Genomic DNA, 18,953 nt, shown 5'->3' on the forward strand with positions numbered 1-18,953 from the left:
AGGTCAGCATCCTCATCGTTATCAAAGTTAGGAAAATTAAGTACTCGTAGACCTCTTGGAATAATTCCATTCTCTAAATAGTTAGCAAGGGAGGCATGCTCCCAGTACTTGCCGATTTCCCGCTTTGATAATCTTTCTAATTTGATACATTTCTGTCTCAGAGTTTCTTCTGTGTTATAACTACTCCTAAACGGGTTGGAGGTACTACCCCTTGGAGCAAACAAAGCAGCTCTGTCCTCATCTCTATTACACATAGTCTGCCATAATTTGTGGGATCGATCTATTGAGTGTGGCACACTAGCAATCAGTTCTTCATTTTTTCGATCAATCAGTGCCTGCTGAAATCTACTAACCATTACTATATGTGTAATAGAGATGAGGACAGAGCTGCTTTGTTTGCTCCAAGGGGCAGTACCTCTAACCCCTTTAGGAGTAGTTATAACACAGAAGAAACACTGAGACAGAAATGTATCAAATTAGAAAGATTATGAAAGCAGGAAATCAGTACTGGGAGCATGCCTGCCTTGCTAACTATTTAGAGACTGGGATTATTCCAAGAGGTCTACGAGTACTTATTTTTCCTAACTTTGATAACTATTAGGATGCTTTCCTGGCAGGGAATTGGGAGAAAAACCTTAATCAAAGTTCCAAAATCATATTGGAACTACTCATTACACATGCTACATGTGAACACAAGAGAGTAATTGCACTAATTAATACAGTCAAGGAATAAATTAAGAATATGCCCAATGTGGACTGTCTACTGAATAAACACTTATTTCTAAATTATCTGAATTACTACAGTGATATATTCTTTATATCAAATGGACATTCACACTTATATGGTAGTTTAGAGCGCGAGCCGCCTTCCCGAACCAGATTCATTTGCTTTGTTAAGTACTCTGGATCACAGCTGGGTGCTCTATATTTTATTGCAAAATTTGTATTTACCGCAGTCTCTGTTTCCCGATTTGTTGAGACCCTTTTTTGTAGGGCAATGTGAAAAGGCGAAATTGGATATCTTTGGGGACGCTGATCCAAAATATCTGTCAGGTCATTCTGCTTGAAAGGAGGTGTAGGCCTGCTCCAATCTAAACATTATACCACCTTGCTCATTAGATGCCTACATGAGGAATCAGCCTGGTCAGTAGGATCTGGTTTACCAAATTCCAGTTCTAGAGAGGCATCTATACCACTGGCTGATTGTAGGTCATCATACAAGTCTTTTAGCCAAGACTCTTCAGAAATCAAGTCCTCTGGCACATTTGGGGTGCCATATTTGTATTATCGCCTGATGGCTCATTGTCTTCATAGATTGAGGTTAAAGACTTTAAAAATTAAAGTCTCCCTTTGGGAAGGGTTTGAAAACCTTTTCCACGAGTTACTATGGCTTCGACACGTTCAAAGAAATCGTCGACTTCAAAGTTGGAGTCGATTTTGTCAGAGTCAAATTCAACACTGGCGTCCACGGTTCTGACGCTGATGGAGTTTGCGAAGCAGTCAGAGTTACTGACTTATGTTTTTTCAAAGGAACCCTTGATGGACTGGATTCCTAGGCTTGTCGAAGTCCGGGATGATTTTTCGTCAGATCGAGATTTTTCTCGATGTAGTTCCGGCTTCGAAGATTTTAAAGGTTTCGTCTTAGACTTCGCTTTGCCGTCTTGATGCAGATCGTTAGGGGCATGGGCTTTCTGCTTGCCCTCAGAGGGGGTCGGGCCACATTCTCGAAGATTTTAAGCATTTCTTTACAAAATGCATCCCATTTAGCTGGGTAGTGCACAGACGTTTGATTACCTCAGCCTAGGAATCACAAGAGGTTGAAGGTGACCTGTGACACTGTTTCTTGGCCTTCTTACAAGAAGAAGAAGAATGGAGCGATCGACTTCTGTATCAAGATCTTTTAGTTCTTTTCTGGTAAGGAGAATCTCTCAACTCATCGAATTTTCTTTGGAACTCTTCGATGGATACTTCGAAGGCAACCTCCCCACTGCCGTTTTACTTTACACTCTCTCTCAGATCTTTTTCGCTCATCGCCCGACAGGAGTTACGGTGACCGATACCAAGACCCCACAGACATATGCTGTGGGTGTCGGTGATTGACATCTTCGATACACATTTTTGGCACTTCTTGAAGCCCATTTTAGGCATTGATGGAGCCGACATACATTTTTATTTCCGAAAATAGTGACGAACCGAAGCGCGTCATAACTCTTCGAAGCGTTAGCTTGGAAAAACGGAACTGAAGCCAACGGGCGCTGCATCCACTATTTATACTGAGGGTGACGTCGACAGTCTACGGAGGCCCTCAAAGGACATCAACGTGACGGCACACAGTGCCCCCTGTTGAAATAAAATTCCGAAGCAGCTAGAGCTGGAAGGGTTATCATATGGTGAGGAATACGTGGGAGGCCACAATCCATTCTAAAACATTTTCACTCCGCTTCAATGAACAAAATCCCAGTGGGTCCAACAGTAGTGCCGGAAGGCTAAGGACAGAGTAAGATTTGCAAAATCTCTTTGCAGCGAGTCTGAGGTTCTTCCAGGTAATCTCCTTTGCATTGATCTTCCTGGTCACCCGTCTCTGCTGGCTAATCTTCCCCTGAACTTTCCCCTAGGGTTAGGCTTTCCCGGCCAAATGTTTTAGGGTTAGTCTTTGGCCCTGCCCCCTCACACTTCACTGGCATGCACTTCGGTTCTCTGTTCCGGTCATATCGGTCCTCGCCGTGCTGACCCTTCTCTCTCCCTGGGCTGCCATTGTGAGAGGTCAGAAATGCGAGGCAGACAACTTGACAGATGTTTTTCACAAGTAGCAATTCTATTAAATTACAAGCGTGTGATAAACGCTTCACTTTCCCTAACATAATGAGGATTTCCCCGCTCATAAAATTAAGACTAAAAGGAAAACGATATCAAACTTATACATACAATAACATCATACAAGAATCTATATTGCCGTTTAAACTCAACAAAATAATAGTTATGCTCAAACACCAACTTTATAACCAAATATCCTTGCATCCAGCGTTGGATCCCCTTCCCCAGGATTAATATAAGATTTCCCAAATAAAAGTTCCAATTAGAAAAGTTATTTTCAAGTTCTGCTTCAAGAGAAATACAAAGTTCCTTTCAATAGCCAAGTTCTGCTTCACTTGGATTATCTTCCAATTGCACAAGGTTCATCGCTCTGTAACAACATTTCCACAAGCTCTTGTTTATCTTTGTTTCATCTTTCAGTGAATATTTCAATAGAATGTCTCCTCTTTGGAAAAGACAACTACTTCACATTTCTTCTTTAGAAACAACAATATTTTTGTCAGAATAATTTTACCACTGTTCAAACACATTTGTGGCCTTGCCACTTTATTTCCACGACAACCTTTCACCACAATGCAGTACTTCAATATCTTCTTCCTGGTCCACTAACCTGTCAAGACTACCACCAACAATCCCTTTCCTGGTATACTCGCCTGCCAGAATAAACCTCTTACCACTACTACAAGTGCTCCGTGATGAGGTTAATTTCAAACATTAGCAACATTTTTGACTTTCAATAACTTGGAGATTCTCAACTTCTTCCATAAGGATACAACACCCAATGATGTTGTTTGTTTCACTCATTCGTTTGCCTCATGTAATGCAGGTTATGGTCCTCTTCCCCCTTGATGCTCTCCACAAGAAAGGCTTCCCTCCTGCCACCTATGGGTTTCTGCCATCACACCAGGTAACTGCTGATAAGGGTTCTTATAGAGGTTTCTCTCTCTAAGAAAACTGTCTTCCCCTTTTCTATGTAATGGCCTTTCTTTGACTTGGCCAATGCAGATTGTTCTTTGGCTTAAATATTACCTCCTCTTTACCATGGCAATGTCGGTTACAGTTTAGTTTCAATATTACCCCCTTTTGGCTTTGGCAATGTTGATTACAGTCGGTGTTTAATATTGCTCCTTTTTTAGTTGGGCAATAACAGTTATAAACCTCATTCTCCCGTTTCCTCTTAATATAGGGATTGCACAAAAAAAATTCTCTTTCATTAGTTTGGCATTCTAAACATCTACATGCAACCAGTAGCCTTTCACAGTGCGCCCCGGCGTCACCTATCCCGTTTCTCCTTGCGCATCCGCTTTACTCGCTTTTGCTGAAAGTTCTTCAGAGCCTCTGACAGCTCTAGTTGTGTTCCCGTGTCCCACGCCTTTCACCAAAGGAGCCTCCATTGCTACCAGTTTTCTCTGATGCTCGCCAGCCACCGGAGTAAAGAATAGGGAACGGAGAGCTCCTCTCTCTTCCACGGGGCAACCTGTCACAGTCACGCTTCCCGCTGTCCGACCTCTGCAGTTTAGGCTTCTCACTCCTGCGACTCCCATGGCACCATAATCAGCTACACCAACGGCGGCTGTCCAGGTCTCCCAATTTCTCTGGCCTTTCTGCATACACATGCTGACTGCTTCTCCTAATGCTTCTAATGGCCTGCATCTGAAGGGGCTTTAAATAATCTAAAGTCCTGCTCAGGTGTGGTCCATTAGAAACACTAGACTGCATACTGCAGTTCTGTGCCTCTAAGCCCCTCTTCCTCGTCCCAGTACATAGGGCATTATGGGACTTGAAGTCCCCAATGTGTTTCTTTTTATATCAAAGACCTCTATTTTACAATAGGCCATTAAAACTGAGGGATCATCAGGGACGCTGGTTAGCTGGTTCTCCCAATTCTCCTGTCCCAAGTCCTCCCCCCATGTGATCATCCCGCAGAACACTCCCCCAACCCCCCAGGGTCAGGATCAGGAAGAGACTGCCTTTCCCGTGGCCACACGAGAAGGGTCCCAGGCCAGGGTCTTTGGGATAATCACTTCTGATTCATCACACCATCCTCACATTAATACATGTCCTGGTGGTTGGTAACAGCAGGATCTGGAACTGGAGTTCCAGTTTTCTCAATCTGCTTGTTTGACACTGGTCACATTGCTGCTGTATGTTGTAGTCCTGAAATAGAGGAAACACCTCTGGCCAGAAAGCTGGCAAGCATGTATGGTGTACAATACAGCAAAACAAGTTTCCACACAATACAAAACACTTTCAAGGGGGTTAGAGAATGGGCTCATCCCCACCCCCACCTCTGGGGTAGGATTGGGTCTGGCATATGCCCTGGCAGGCCACCTACCCGAGGTTGGGAGGGGTGCCCGTTTACTCTTGTCGGGGTCAAGTGCTGACCCGGTCGAACTGTGTTCTTAGATCACAAGTCAAGGATCTGAAGAGCCCAAATCTACAGTTCGGGGAGGCGGACATAGCAGCTTAATGCTTAATTTGATGAGATTACATCACGACGCTGGTATAAAATGGCGGCCATTGTAGCTATCACGGCAAAATCGCAGTATATTTCACTAAAAACTCATGGGGAAACCGTGCAAGCTACAACTCTCTGGTAAGAATTAAATGATGCTTAAATTCTTAGGATCCCTACAGAGAGTTGACTTTTAAGTAAGAGTCTTCAGAATTTGAACTGTATGATAATGAGTTAAGATTGCTAAAGCAATGCTCTCATTACCATAATGTCCATCTCATTTCCTGGGTACCTCCACCTCTAGTAATTTGACCTACGTGGTGTGCAGCATTGCTACTGAAAAAAAATGAAGCAAGCAATTCAAAAATGTCATTTGGTGAACGGGCTTCATAACAGTAGTAACAATAACAGTGAAATTTGTTAATGGCAACTGAGTGATCCTGATCTGGGTTTGAGCTCAGCAACAATTTTTTCATTCGTCTTTTCTTTACAGTATCATTCCTCCTGATGAACCGCATAAATTATTGCGGGGAAACACATGTTAAGGATACTATGAATATACTTTGAAGATTTTATTTTGACTATGAATATTGATAAAAGAGTAGCTTTGGAGAAGTTAAACTAATATTTGTCACAACTAGCAAACAGCCAAACACAAATTTCACTTCTTCAGTTTAACTTTGTTATTCTACAATTAAAAAAACTTAAGGATTCCGAATTTATTTTCTTTACAACTTCTGTTTCTAGCCACTGGGCAGTCTCAGTGGCAGGGATCCTATACTGCTGCCTTTGTCTAATCAAGATACCAATTTGTTCAAATCATCAATCTTAAATAAGGATTCGCCCACAGTTGCTTTAAGGCTGCTTTCATCCTTCTAAACGGAGCAGCTGCGAGGCCTGGTCAGTGGATGGTGCTGGGACACTTCAGACATCCACCAAGATGCAGGACTAGTTGCTACCATCATTCCAAGCCTGGAAAGCACCTTGGATTGTCTTCACTGGTTGCAGGAGAGGCAGCAAGACCTCTCCGGTAGATGGCTTGTGCAAACCTGGTTCCCGGTGCAGCAATCTTCTGGGTCTTTAGTGCAGTCTTCTCGCCTTCCGATTCCTGGCTACAGTAAGAGACCTCCAGAATGGCTGCAGCACTCCTCGGCTTATCCAAAATCCAGATTTCGGGGAGGCTGTGGGGGGAATGGAGGACTGGAAGAGGGGGTTGCCATCCGCCCATACATGGTAAGGATCTTCATCATTTGAACAGGAAACCGCTTCCCAATAAGTGACAGCATCCTACTCGATTATGTGCCACACAACAGACAACACTTGAGAGAAATGTGGATTGTGACCAGTCAGTTCAGTCACACAAAGCACTTTGCCAGGTAGTCTAGACAGGGCAAGGCAAAAGTGTATGCCCTTGCATGGGACTTTCCAACCTGAGAGGGCAGGAAGATGGCCAAAAGAGATGATACACAGCACTTAAACCACATAGTAATTTTGAATATATGTTACTGAAGTTACCATTATGAAGTAAAAGAAAAGAAATAAAAGATGTTGCTTGGCAGTGCACAGATAAAATAAGTAAAACGTGGCTTACTGTCACCAGCTGGTCCTTTACAAAGCAAAAAGTATTTTTAAAAGTTGCAAGGGAAAAAGGGACACAAAGTACTCATGTAATACTGCACTTAAGGTCGTGTGTGTTTCAAAAGGAAAACCTAGGAAAAGGTGAAAAGGAGAAAGAGTTAAGAGTTCAAAGCAGTTGAACAGGTGAGTGAAGCTAAAAATATTATACATACCTCAAAAGTCGGCCACAGTTCCAGGACAAGTAAGCAGGATTGGGGTTCCATTGAAAGTAATGCAGTGAAAGTCCAATTAACAGAGGGAAAGTCCCTAATGATCTCTTGGGCAAGTTTAAGCCCAATCATCAGCATAATACTCAACTATCTCATCTGCACAAATTCATCAGTATTTTGCCAGGATAAGTTTGGGAACACATCGAACATGGATTAAAGATACTATGACCTGGGATAAAACACAGAAGGATGATCACCTGTGGGAGCCTGACAGCTTTGCGGATTTGTTGCTCTTCCCATTTATCTTGCATGTCATTTTCATCTTCACTGTCCTCGCTTAATTCATTGGGATTGGACTCTGGTAGAAAACAAGAAATATAGGTTAGACTAAATGCCAAATTTAACAAAAAGCTAGTAGACATCTAAATAATTAAAAATGATTTGCAAAATGCAGTAACAACAAACAGAGAAATTACAGATTTTCAGACATCTGTGCTACAACTTGAACATGGAGAGAAAATATTGTTTTCCTCCTTCAAATGACTGCCTGCATCAGAATGAAATAAACGCAAGATTCATGTTGTCAGCCATTTACAACTTGTAGTTTTGATTTAAGATCCTTTTTAGGGTATGATGTCTATGCCTTCTACTAAGAGGATGCATGGTATTCTGATTTCTTTCTGTATTTCGCAATTGTGGATCACTTTTTACATGTATAAAATACTGTATAAAGTACCTAAAAAAGAACACTTTTTTATTTGGTGGTAATATCTTCTAATACAAACAAATAGTTGTCAGCGTGACTCCACGGACCCGGTGGAGCGGACCAAATGGGCATCGCAGAAATTACACTGCAAGATTGCATGCCCCAGCAATATGTCCCATTGATATTTCTAGTCAATGTTGAGCGACTTCCATTCACCACTGAAAAAGGCACTACGCGGGTGTTACACAGAAGTGTGTTCACTAGACTTGAAAAACTATTGGAGGATGAACAGTGGGTACACCCAGATAGATTTCACAGGCAAACAACTTCTTTGGCGTCCACTCTCCTATACAACTGCATAAAGGCCAAAATTAAAGCCAAGTACCCAGACATACCAGAGGAACTCAAAAGGAATACAACACCTAGCTACTACCGAAACAACCTCAGGAACGGCTATTGCACTACATAGGTTAACCATGATCAATTTGCCCAGGCGAGATATGCATTGGCTCTAGGTGCGCCCATAGAAGACAAGCACAGGGAGAGCATTTGTCAGCAACAAGATCCAAAGCCCATCATTTTAAACACAGAGCACTGCAATATAAGTACCTACACCAAGCATACTACACGAGCCCTAAAGGTTAGGAAATTTGGCCCACATCCTCCAGCGCATGTACCAAATGTAAACAACCCAATGCTGAGTTTATGCTTATGACCTGGTCATGTCCTTGCTTAACAGGATATTGACACAAGGTCACAGACACATGGCAGCAATCACCGAAGACGTTGGACAATACTCGGACATGGCTAGTGGGCTTACCACCTCGCTCATCTAGACTCTTGGGTAGATTTATGGTATGCATGTAAATGTATTGCACCAAGATGGGGAGACAAATCGGCACAGATGCACAAACAATGGATGTTTGAACTGGTCAAGGCAGGAGATTATGAAGGAACCTACAGTGAGCTGGTCCACCTAACCGCCAGACCCAAAGACATATTGTTATACGCAAGATACTACTTCTCTAGGAGGGACAGCCAATCTAATGTGGCTCTGTGAGGGCTAGGACTGCTAATACAGTGTGTGAGCTACGCTCAAGGTCTCATCATGATGTGATCTGCCTTTGCATATGTCGGCAATCAATAAACCCCATTTGCGATAAATGATGCGATATCAACACCATTAAGTGAAAACGTTGAATTTTTTCTGCTTTGTTATCTGAATTTTTTTTTTTTTTTATTTACTTGTGTATAATCAAAATGTATGATTTTTACAAGGCTGAGCATCAAACATCAAGAAGTTTTGCTACGTCCCTCAGCGTTGATTTTACTAAACGCTGCTTCCAACAGTTTAGCTGAGGCTATCACCCAACGGGTTTTCTCCCCTGAAATGAGACAACACCACCAAGTATTTTCTTCTATCAGACGGGGGTCGAGCCAGCATGGTGATAGGAAAGCGGTGCGTTCATTCGTTAAAGAGGGACAATGCAGAAGAAGATGACGAACTGTCTCAATAGAGTCTGAGGCTTTGCATAGCCTGCAGCTTTTTTTGGCTGTTTGTTGTCTTATTGTCAAGATTTCTCTTGTGTGGAGTAAATTCAAACGTGCTCTTAAGAAGGTAGATCTTAGTTTTCTGTCTGGAAACTTCGAACAATAGGCTAGAGGAATGTGCAGTCTATTGAACGTAGGAGGAAGATGGGTCAGCAGCTTGCATGCTTGTACTTGGTCGTTGGTTGTTATCCAGCCCAGATCCTTCAGTTTTTTGGCGACTCTAACTGGGTTGGTGATCAGATCGTCCACGGAGCACATAATCTCCTGCAGTTTATTTTTTTGGCGTTTGACCCGGTTCACAAGAGTCTTGCACTCTGAGGAAGCCATCTCTTGGGCGATGATGTTGAAGATAGGGAGACCGTCTGTTATAAGAGTCTTTCTAAATAGAGCTAAAGACAAAGCATTCACCGTGGCACTTAGTGATAGGAGGCCCAACTATCTGAATTGTATATGGGGAGGGGCACTATGCTTGATACAGTAAAATCTTACAGGTGTTGTACTTGTAATTATCTACTTGTGGATGGTGAATAAAGAATGTTTTTAAAAATAGAAACAAATGGTTAAGGAATCTGCACATACAATTTAAGAATTCAGGGACAATGCACAAGTAAGTACCTCAAGTAAGATCTTGGGTTAAGATGTAGCTCACAATAGGTTTTGTTGTGTCTGGAATTAATCTGCTGCAAATACAGGTTTCAAATAAAACCCCCAAGACCTTGCTGTTATTTTCTCCCTTTTGTTTAAATTTAGAAACTTTTCACAAACTCACAATATTTTTTTAACAGTTTGGTAAAGAGATGGGAACACTTTGGGGGGTATTTTAGAAGGAGTAGTGGATTGCAAAAGTAAAAGCATAGAGTACCTGTTAATGTCTTACATTTGCACTACAGTGGATTTGCATGACATTTTAAGAAGTAAAGTAATGAAACAGATTCAGCATGCCGTGCAGTCCTCAACTTTCAAATGCCTATTGGTTTCCAGCCTGTGTGAGATTTTCATGTAGGTGTAAAGCAAATGGATTCCTATGCAATCCGCCTGCATTCAGAACATGATAAAAAGAGGTGGGTTCAATAGGAATCCATTGGAAATGTTGCCTGCAAAAGCTTAATTTTCAGACAGCATTTACATATTTTTCTTTTAAACAGTAATAAGGAGAACAGGGTGATTTCACCTGTTTTTACTCTTTCATTTTACATTCTGTTTTGTAAAAGTTGAATGCATGGAACCCAACTGCGTGTAAATGCTAATGTTGGTGGTCTCCTGCATGCAATTTGCACCTTTTACAAAGTGACCCACGTTATTATATTTTCTAACTGGATGTCTAGTTAACTAAATCAAGTCTCACAGGGGAGAAAATAAAGCTTCACTCTGGATTACAACTCTATTGTTTTATTTTGGTGCACCCATGAGAGCCAATATGGGACGTATGGACAGGGCTATCAGAAACAAGCACGAGCAACATGCAGCTTTGGACCTAAAAGAGCCCAATAGTCCATGACCAATTAGAACTTGGTACGAATACACATGCTGTATAACCGGTGGGTGTTTGCACCAAAAGTAAGAATGCAGAAAGGGGGGGTGGCTAGCTGTCTAAGCAAACTGGTGAAATCCTTTTACAAAGCAGAAAACAGAACGTGAACATGAGAACCCCCCCTGACCTCGGGTCCAGGAAGAGTCGGTGCAAGTGTAATCGTGTGGGGAACATAGCCACTGAGAACCGCGAGTGACAGATCTGACAAACATGGTGGACCTGAAATAAAAATGGCAGCTGGGGCCGGGATGAGCTGAGCCGACTAACACCTGCGGCGTCCAGAGTGAGGACAGTCCCTGGCTGACATCGAAGAACGCCCCCGAAGTGGTCGGGAGGGCAGGTGGGACCAACTGTGAGGGAGGCAGCACCCCCTGCGAAGCACACCGAACATCTGGACCCAGTGAGGGACAGACTAACCGGAGCGTAGCATGGCGTGGCAGTGCCTGTAAGGCACACTGAACGTCCGGACCCCGGAAAGGGACAGAGAGCAGTTGGAGTGGAGCTGGAAGGTATGCAGCGGCCCCTGTGAGACAACATGATCCACGACACCCAGTGAGGGACAGAGCAGCAGCAACGGGAACAGCGAAAGTGAGAACGGCTGCTGACTCAGATTGGAAGCACACCCGGCGGTGTCGAGGAGGGGGATCTTGATGCGCCCGCCTGTGACAGGTGGAAACATAGGTGAGAGGGACAGGCCCAAGCCAACTGCGGAGCGAACGTGAAGGAGGGTGGAGGAGCTCAGTCTGGGTAAATACCTCAGCGGAAACTGTGTGACAAAGAGCCACGTGGGCAGTTGGACTGTGTGGAGTAATTGACAATTGAGCTGTGGTGATATGCGCATTCTGGAATTGGAGAAAGGGGAGATTGAGCGTGGCAGTGAGCCCCCCAGTGAGGGACACGGAGGCAGGGAGGATTGATCTGCTCGGTGAAGCCACAACTGGCGAGTCCGTAAGTGGGGATAAACCGGGTGGCGAGAGTAAACTGTTAGGGACCTGGCCTGGAGGCAGGGACAACAGAGGCTGCTGAGATGGTAAAAGGTCAGCAAAAGATCAAAAAATTCATTGACCCTAGAACCAGACAAAAAAAGCAGGAAGTTGGGGGCCCGGAGTCTGCTGGGGCGGCGCAGCAGGAAATGGAGGAGTGACCCTAGAGGCCGTAATGGAGGCCATACGGTGTCCGCTCATTTGGTCAAAAAAAAAAAAAAAAAAGATCATATGACCATTTGGTCGAAAAAAAAAATGGTCGAAATTTTTTTTATTTCATTATATATATATTTTCGTTTTGTTAAAAAAAAAAATTATATAAAAAACGTGGTTTTGGGGGGGGGGGCAACTCTTCCCCCCCCCCCCCCCCAACAAAAAAAAATGTAAAAAAAAAAAATATAACCAAAAAAAAAACATTCGACCATTTGGATTTCGACCAAATGGTCATTCGACCATTTGGTTGTCGACCAAATGACTGGTAACCGTATAACTAACCAAGATCTCGCTCGAGGAGAGCATCAAGGAAGTAAGGGTTGATGTGTCCGTGGTGAGAGCAGACCTACAGAAGGTGTGCGAGAGGTTCACGGAGGTGGAGCAGAGGGTGAGCACCATGGAGGATTACTTACAACTTAAAAACCAGGTAGAGGCCTGGTGGGTGCTACAAGGACACTTGAAAAAAGAGCAGAGGATGCAGAAGGATGTTCCCGGCGCTGCACATCCGGTTGGTGGGGATCCCTGAAATAAGGGAAGGACCGAGCGTGGAGCTTTTTGTGAAGGACCTCACCCTGAAGACATAGGGGGTGAAGGTACTCACCAAGCTCTTCACTGTAGAGCGGGTGCACATGGTGCCAGGGAGAGCCCCGCCACCGGGAGAGCAGCAGAGAGTCATAGTTGCCAAAATCCTAAACTTTCGGGACAGGGATGCAATTTTATAGGAGTCTCGGAGGGTGGGCTACTATGCGATAGGTAACACTAAACTGCGAATCATTCCCGACTTTACCTATGATGCTGTGCGATGCAGACTACAAGAGCTTAATATCAGATATACAATGTTCTTTCCGGCTAAACTTAACATTGTGGTGGGTGAAATCCTGGTTCTTTTCGTTGCCACAGGAGGTGTGGGACTAGTTGGAATCTAAGCCACAACATACTACTCCCAGAGATCATGGCGCAGAGGGGGAGACATGAATTGGCGACTGTACTCATTTCGAAGGGGAAGGGGAGGAGGCATGGTTGTGCAGTGTGAACTGTAGCCGAAAGGGCAGTAACTGCTTGAGGATGGGTAGGAGGAAAGTAAGTCAAGGAGGAGGGAGATAATCTAGTGTTTCTCTTTTTTGGGACGGGTGGAGCGGGAGTTCATCCACAGAGGAGAATGGGGACATGGACAGCGCAACAGGGGTTTGAGAACAGGGAAGGGACGAGGAGGAGGTTGGAGACATTAGGAAGAGGTGTGAGAGGGGGTTGAGGGTGAGAGGGGTATGGGAGAGTTGGGGAGAGGGTAGGAGGGAGTTGTGGGAAGTTGAGGGAGTGGGGGAAGGGGGAAGGTAGTATGCAGGGGAATTGGGAAGATATGGAAGCAAGACCGAGAGGAGGACCCAGAGATGGGAATGTCGACCTCGGGGAGGAAGAGGAAATAGCAGAGGAAGAAGGTATGGGAGGAGGGTAGGAAGTTGTTAGACCGAGAGGGGGCCGCAAGCTATACCTGGAGGCCGCAAATGATATAATGGATTTGAAGATCGGAACATGGAATGTTCGGGGGCTGGGAATTAGCCTAAAGAAAAGAGTGGGGGGCTTTCTAAAAAGACAGGGAATACAGGTATCCCTGATACAGGAGAAACATTTAACTAGGACCGACCTGGTGGCACTAGGGAGACCATGAGGAGGGTGAGTGATTGGTACTTCATACTCATTGCAGGCGAGGGGAGTGTTGACTTGGGTGGCGGCGGGGGTGCCGCTACATGTGGAAAAGGTTTTGATGGACGTGGTGGAGAGGACAGTAGTGCTCTTGGGGAAATTGGAGGGACAAACAATATGTGTAGCGAATTTGTATGCGCCAAATATCGATGACCAAGAATATTTTGCTTCGGTATTAAAAATGGTAGGGGCACACAGAGAAGGTCACATGCCAATTGCATGTGAATTTGGATGGTGCTGAAGGTCAGGGCCCTATAAGAGGCAACTGACGCCGGCACTAAAGAGGGTAATGGAAGAGCTAGACCTAGTGGAGCTGTGGAGAGAGGCACATGGTGAGGAGAGGGGGTTCTCGTATCAATCAGGGGCACATGGGTCCTACTATCGTCTGGATTATCTGTTGGCGGGTAGGGAAAGTTTTCACCTGTTTGAAGGGAAGGAATCTGTAAGGACGCACGTTATCAGACCACTCCCCCTTAGTGGCGAGATTGCTGGGGACCGGAAAGAGGCCCCAGCAACGGTTGACACGCATGCAGTGGATGACGCTGAAGGATGTTGGTTTCAGGAACGAGCTCCGGGGAGGGATAATACACTATTTTGAGCAAAATGCAGGGTCAATGACAACAGTGGGGGTATTATGGGAGGACTTTAAAGCAACTATATGAGGGGTTTGTATTTCCACGACAGTAGGCACGAGAAAAAGATTGGAGGGAGCATTGCTGCAGGCAGAAAAACAAGTAGCAGAATTGGATAAGGAAGCGGCAGGAGGGGGGCAGGTTGGAGACAGACTAGCCCAGGTTCTGTCATCATATAACAAGACCTTGCAAATTTTGACAGTAGCAAACGAGATTTACGATTGCATGGGGAAGGGGACAAAGCGGGAAAACTACTGGCCTGTTTGATAGACAGGAAACGTCCAAGCCGCACTATAACCCAAATCAGGTATGGAATGGGGGGAACCAGTGGGTACCCAAGAGCAGATTAATAAGGCGTTTCTGGAATTCTATAGGGAGCTATATACCAGTGAAGGAGCCTATGTGGAGGAAGATGCGGACGAGTTGCTCCGTGCGATCTAACTGCCAAGGTTGGGGGCAGACCGGAGGGAAGAATTGTAAGGTCCAATAGAGGAGGAAGACATACTTTGGGCATTGCTATAAATGAGGAAAGGTACAGCCCGGGTAGTGATGGGCTCCCAGTAGAATTGTATTGTGAAAATGTAGACCTCACCCCGTGGCTCAAGAAGGTATACAAGGAGGCATTTGAGTGCAGTATCCTTCCGGAATCTATGAGGGAAGCCATTACAACGGTCCTCTAGAAGGAAGGGAAGGATCCATTGGATTGCATGTCATATCGTCCCATTTCATTGTTGAACGTCGATGGGAACATTTTGGAAAAATTTTGGCAAATAGGCTGGCGAGAGTGGCTGCAGAGTCGGTAAACCCAGACCGTGCAGATTTATTGGGGGGAGGAACACGACAAGGAATATCGACCGACTGCATCATGTAATGGACCAAGTCAAAACCCAGAGGGAAGAAATGGTGCTAGTCCCTTTCGATGCCATGAAGGCGTTCGATTCCCTGCAATGGAGTTGGTTATTTCGGGTGCTGGAGAGGTATGGGTTTGATACGAATATTCCTAGATGGATGGGTTTATTATACAATAGACCATTAGCTGTGTTGAGGACCAATGATTGGGTGTCTTGACGATGGGAGTGGGGAAGAGGGACAAGGCAGGGGTGTGCAGTCTCCCCAATTTTATTTGCACTGGCTCTGGAACCACTGGCGGGGTATATACGACAAGAGATGGGGAAGCTGGGATTGTTGGAGGTGCTGGGGAATTTTCAAAAACTAGCAGGTTTTCAAATAAATAAGGAAAAATCCCAACTGTTCCCATTGGGAGGACTTCGAGACAGTAAGGGGGAGGACCTGCCGGACTGGCGGGTAACATGGGACACAGAATCATTTACATATCTGGGTATCTGTATATTTCACGAAATGGAGGAAACATTTGTACACAATACGGGGAGGGCGCTATCTAAAATAGGAGACGGTACAGTTTTGGAAAGGAATACCCCTCTCCTTCATGGGAAGGGTGGCAATATGTAAAATGGTGATGCTCCTTGGACTGCTCTACTACTTCACCAATATACCATATGTGATCAAACATTTGATTTTTTAAATGTTGGATGGTAAAATCGGGGAATTACTGTGGAACACATGAAGGAGGAGGGCGTCAGTGACAATGCTACGACATCCAAGATTGGAGGGTGGTCTCGGCTTACCGGATTATGAGGGCTATTTTATAGCAGCACAACTGCAGATGGTGTTGAAATGGGGGCATGCAGGTGGAGAGGTCCTGAAAGGGCTGGTGGGAAATCTACTGAACCACCAAATGGGGGTGGAGCTGTTGTGGGACTTGGTGGGAAACAAAGGGACGACAAATGTGTTTCAGACGGTCAGAGCGGTATGACGAAAGTACATTCAGAGGAGGCGACCTAAGGGATTGCACAATGAGGTCTTACCTTGGAGCTCGGACCTGAAATTAAGGCAGGCTATCGGGAGGGCTGGGGTACAGAGGCTCCGGGTAAAGGGTTGCTGTGTGGTGGGGGGACCTTTTCATGGGAGGAACACTGCTGACTTCTCAGAATGGTGTGTAAAATACAGGCTCCCAAAAGGGGCTGTTCCCGATGTATGGAGCAGTAGTTAAGAGACTAGCAGAGCTATGGGAGGGAATACCCGAGGAGCCAACAGCCAGCCCATTATTGCAAGTATTATTGCAGCAGGCACGGGGTAGGGGTGTGCGGAAATCTCACGAATCTATAGGGCCCTACAAGAGGAGGTACCCCAGAAGGAATTGAAGGTGAAGGGTATGGGAAGCGGATGGTGGGTCCCAGATATCTGAAAAGGAAAGGATAAAGATTTGGAAGCAGGTCCAGAAGGTGTCATGGAAAGCTAGATTTCAATTGGTTCAGTTTAATCTGCTACACACAGTGTAGGTGACCCCCAACTAGGCTCCGAGCGATGAATTGGACCCTCAGCGACGAGTGCTCGAGATGTGCCAAGGGCCCAGCAGGACACTGGCACATGGTCGGGGAATGCGGAATTATAGCTAGATAGTGGGAAACGGTTGTCAAAGGGATAAACAAATTGTTCGGGACTAGGCAAGAGTGCAACCCAAGAGTATGTCTCTGGGGAATTCTTTCAGAAGGGAAGAGACCTAAGTCGTGGAATAAGTTGGTCAGGTTCCTACTGATCTTAGCTAAACGCTGAATGGCTATAGGCGGGAAACAGCCACAAGGCCCATCAGTAACTCTGTGGAAAGGGGATGTCCGCAGATGGGGGATGGCGGAACTGAAGCTACTGCAGGCTAATCGAGACCAGACAGATGAAGAAAGGGTAACAGCAAACTAGGGTATATGATACGATATGGCATTTATAACGCATTTTATAACACGCTTATACACAAATGTTTGAAGGGGGTCAGTTGTTAAATGACCTGTGCATATCTAAAGATCTGAGGCCACCGTGAGACATAAGAGGGGTAGGAGGTGGGATAGAAGAGAGAGAGGGGAGGGATGAGAAGGGATATGAGATGCCACGGAGAGAACTCCGGAGGGAAACGTACGATCGCCCGGTCCGCTATTCAGGAGAAAGACGGGCGGGGCAGGGGTCTGCAAAGAGGAGACAGAGAAGGTGGGGAGTAGTTGGTACAGGGGTCAATGGATATTCGGTCAAGCGCAAGGGGGAACATGGGGGAGGGGAGTGGGCAGGGGAAGGGAAGGGAATGTTGGGATTGGTTACGTGTTGGTTTATTGCAAATGTCAATAAAGACTTTTTTTTAAAAAAAGAAGAGAAAAAAAGAATGTAGAAAGTGAATGGTGCATGGTGGATGACCGGTGGATGGAAGAAGCCCCCCCCAGCTCCTTTGTGGGTCTGAATGTGCATTTAACCCAGCATCCCAGCCCCCAAACAGTTTCCTGGTTAACAGTTGGGACGGAGGTCCTGCTGCTGGAAGGCCACATCTTGTTGGAAGAATGCCTGCATCTTGTTGGATGAATGCCGTAGCAGACTCAGAAGGTGAAGGTCTGTCATTATTTCTTGACCTGAGGGAACCTTGTGAGGTGCGCCCAACCGCCAACCTGGTAAGGGCAGCTAGGCCACCGTCTTCTTAACCACAAAGCTCCCTGAATCTGAACCATCCTTGTAGGGGGGCACTAGAAGACAATTGAACCCATAGACCTAGGCCCTTTAAGACGAGGTAGCACTACCTGGAAATGGATGGGGATGCAGAACTTACTCATACATCAATAATCAAACCGACTCAAAGTTGCTGTTTTATTTGCAATTGTCCAAAACAGGGAGTACAATGGACATCTACGGACGTTGCAAAGCAAGATCTTAATGAATTTCATAAAAAACTACTTTTATAGCAAAAATTGTCATCATTGACGTCACACTACGAGGCAAACTACCAAAAACTACTTGGGGGATGTGATAGGCTTACAGGAAACATCTAAGTATACGTTCTATACTAACGGGGTAGTGATTGGGTTTCTAACATCAGGTGGACAACTAAGCCCTCCTCTAGTGCAAGTCATCTTCATTGTCACAAAATACACAACGATTCATTGGTTATACAAACTATTGGGCTCTCGGTTACGTGGCCCTCTACAATTGGTTGGCACGCTTGTACCCTTCTGGAATATTCCACACGCTAGCAGCACGCAGACTGGTACCCCAGGTGCTGGGAGGGTTTGCCTGGTCATGCCTCCCCACCCAATTAGGCCAACATCTATCATCACTCTTTTGGTCTGCCATTCAATTAAGGCTTTGAACTTGGCCTTGAAGAAGCTCTCTGTGCCGGAGAATAAAAGTGAGTGTGGCATGGTCTTATCTTCTGGTTTCGGTGTAGCTCAACCCAAAGTCTATTTTCACTGGCCATGTGACTGGAGACCACGTTTGAGCTCTTCGTGGCATATAATACTATTAAATGATGAACTCTTGATGCCTTCAGTGTTTTTTATCCTGCTTCAAACAGAAGTTTGTTTCTTTTTCACGTTCATGTAGCTACTTGACAGACAACCAGGCTCAGGGTGGCCTCGACTCTTGGTGCTGGGCCAGCCAAGCCTTACTTGAATTCTATATGGGATACATTACTCACCGTCATCGTATTTCTGATGCTTGTATCTGCTTAGATTCACATGCTGTGCATAGGC

The 18,953-nt window shown here is 45.2% G+C and overlaps 1 protein-coding gene across 2 annotated transcripts in view; it reads right to left on the bottom strand.

Annotated features, from left to right (window-relative positions):
• Positions 1-18,953, bottom strand: part of GCFC2 (GC-rich sequence DNA-binding factor 2) — a 945,959-nt gene that overhangs the window by 749,164 nt on the left and 177,842 nt on the right. For both annotated transcript variants that reach the window (XM_069605850.1, XM_069605849.1), the window contains exon 5: positions 7,314-7,414. In XM_069605850.1, the coding sequence (XP_069461951.1) occupies positions 7,314-7,414 (101 nt within the window). The remainder of the gene's footprint in view (positions 1-7,313; positions 7,415-18,953) is intronic.

Source organism: Ambystoma mexicanum, chromosome 4p (assembly GCF_040938575.1).
Source record: "Ambystoma mexicanum isolate Mex_15411 chromosome 4p, UKY_AmexF1_1, whole genome shotgun sequence".
In the NCBI taxonomy this organism is placed as follows: domain Eukaryota; kingdom Metazoa; phylum Chordata; class Amphibia; order Caudata; family Ambystomatidae; genus Ambystoma; species Ambystoma mexicanum.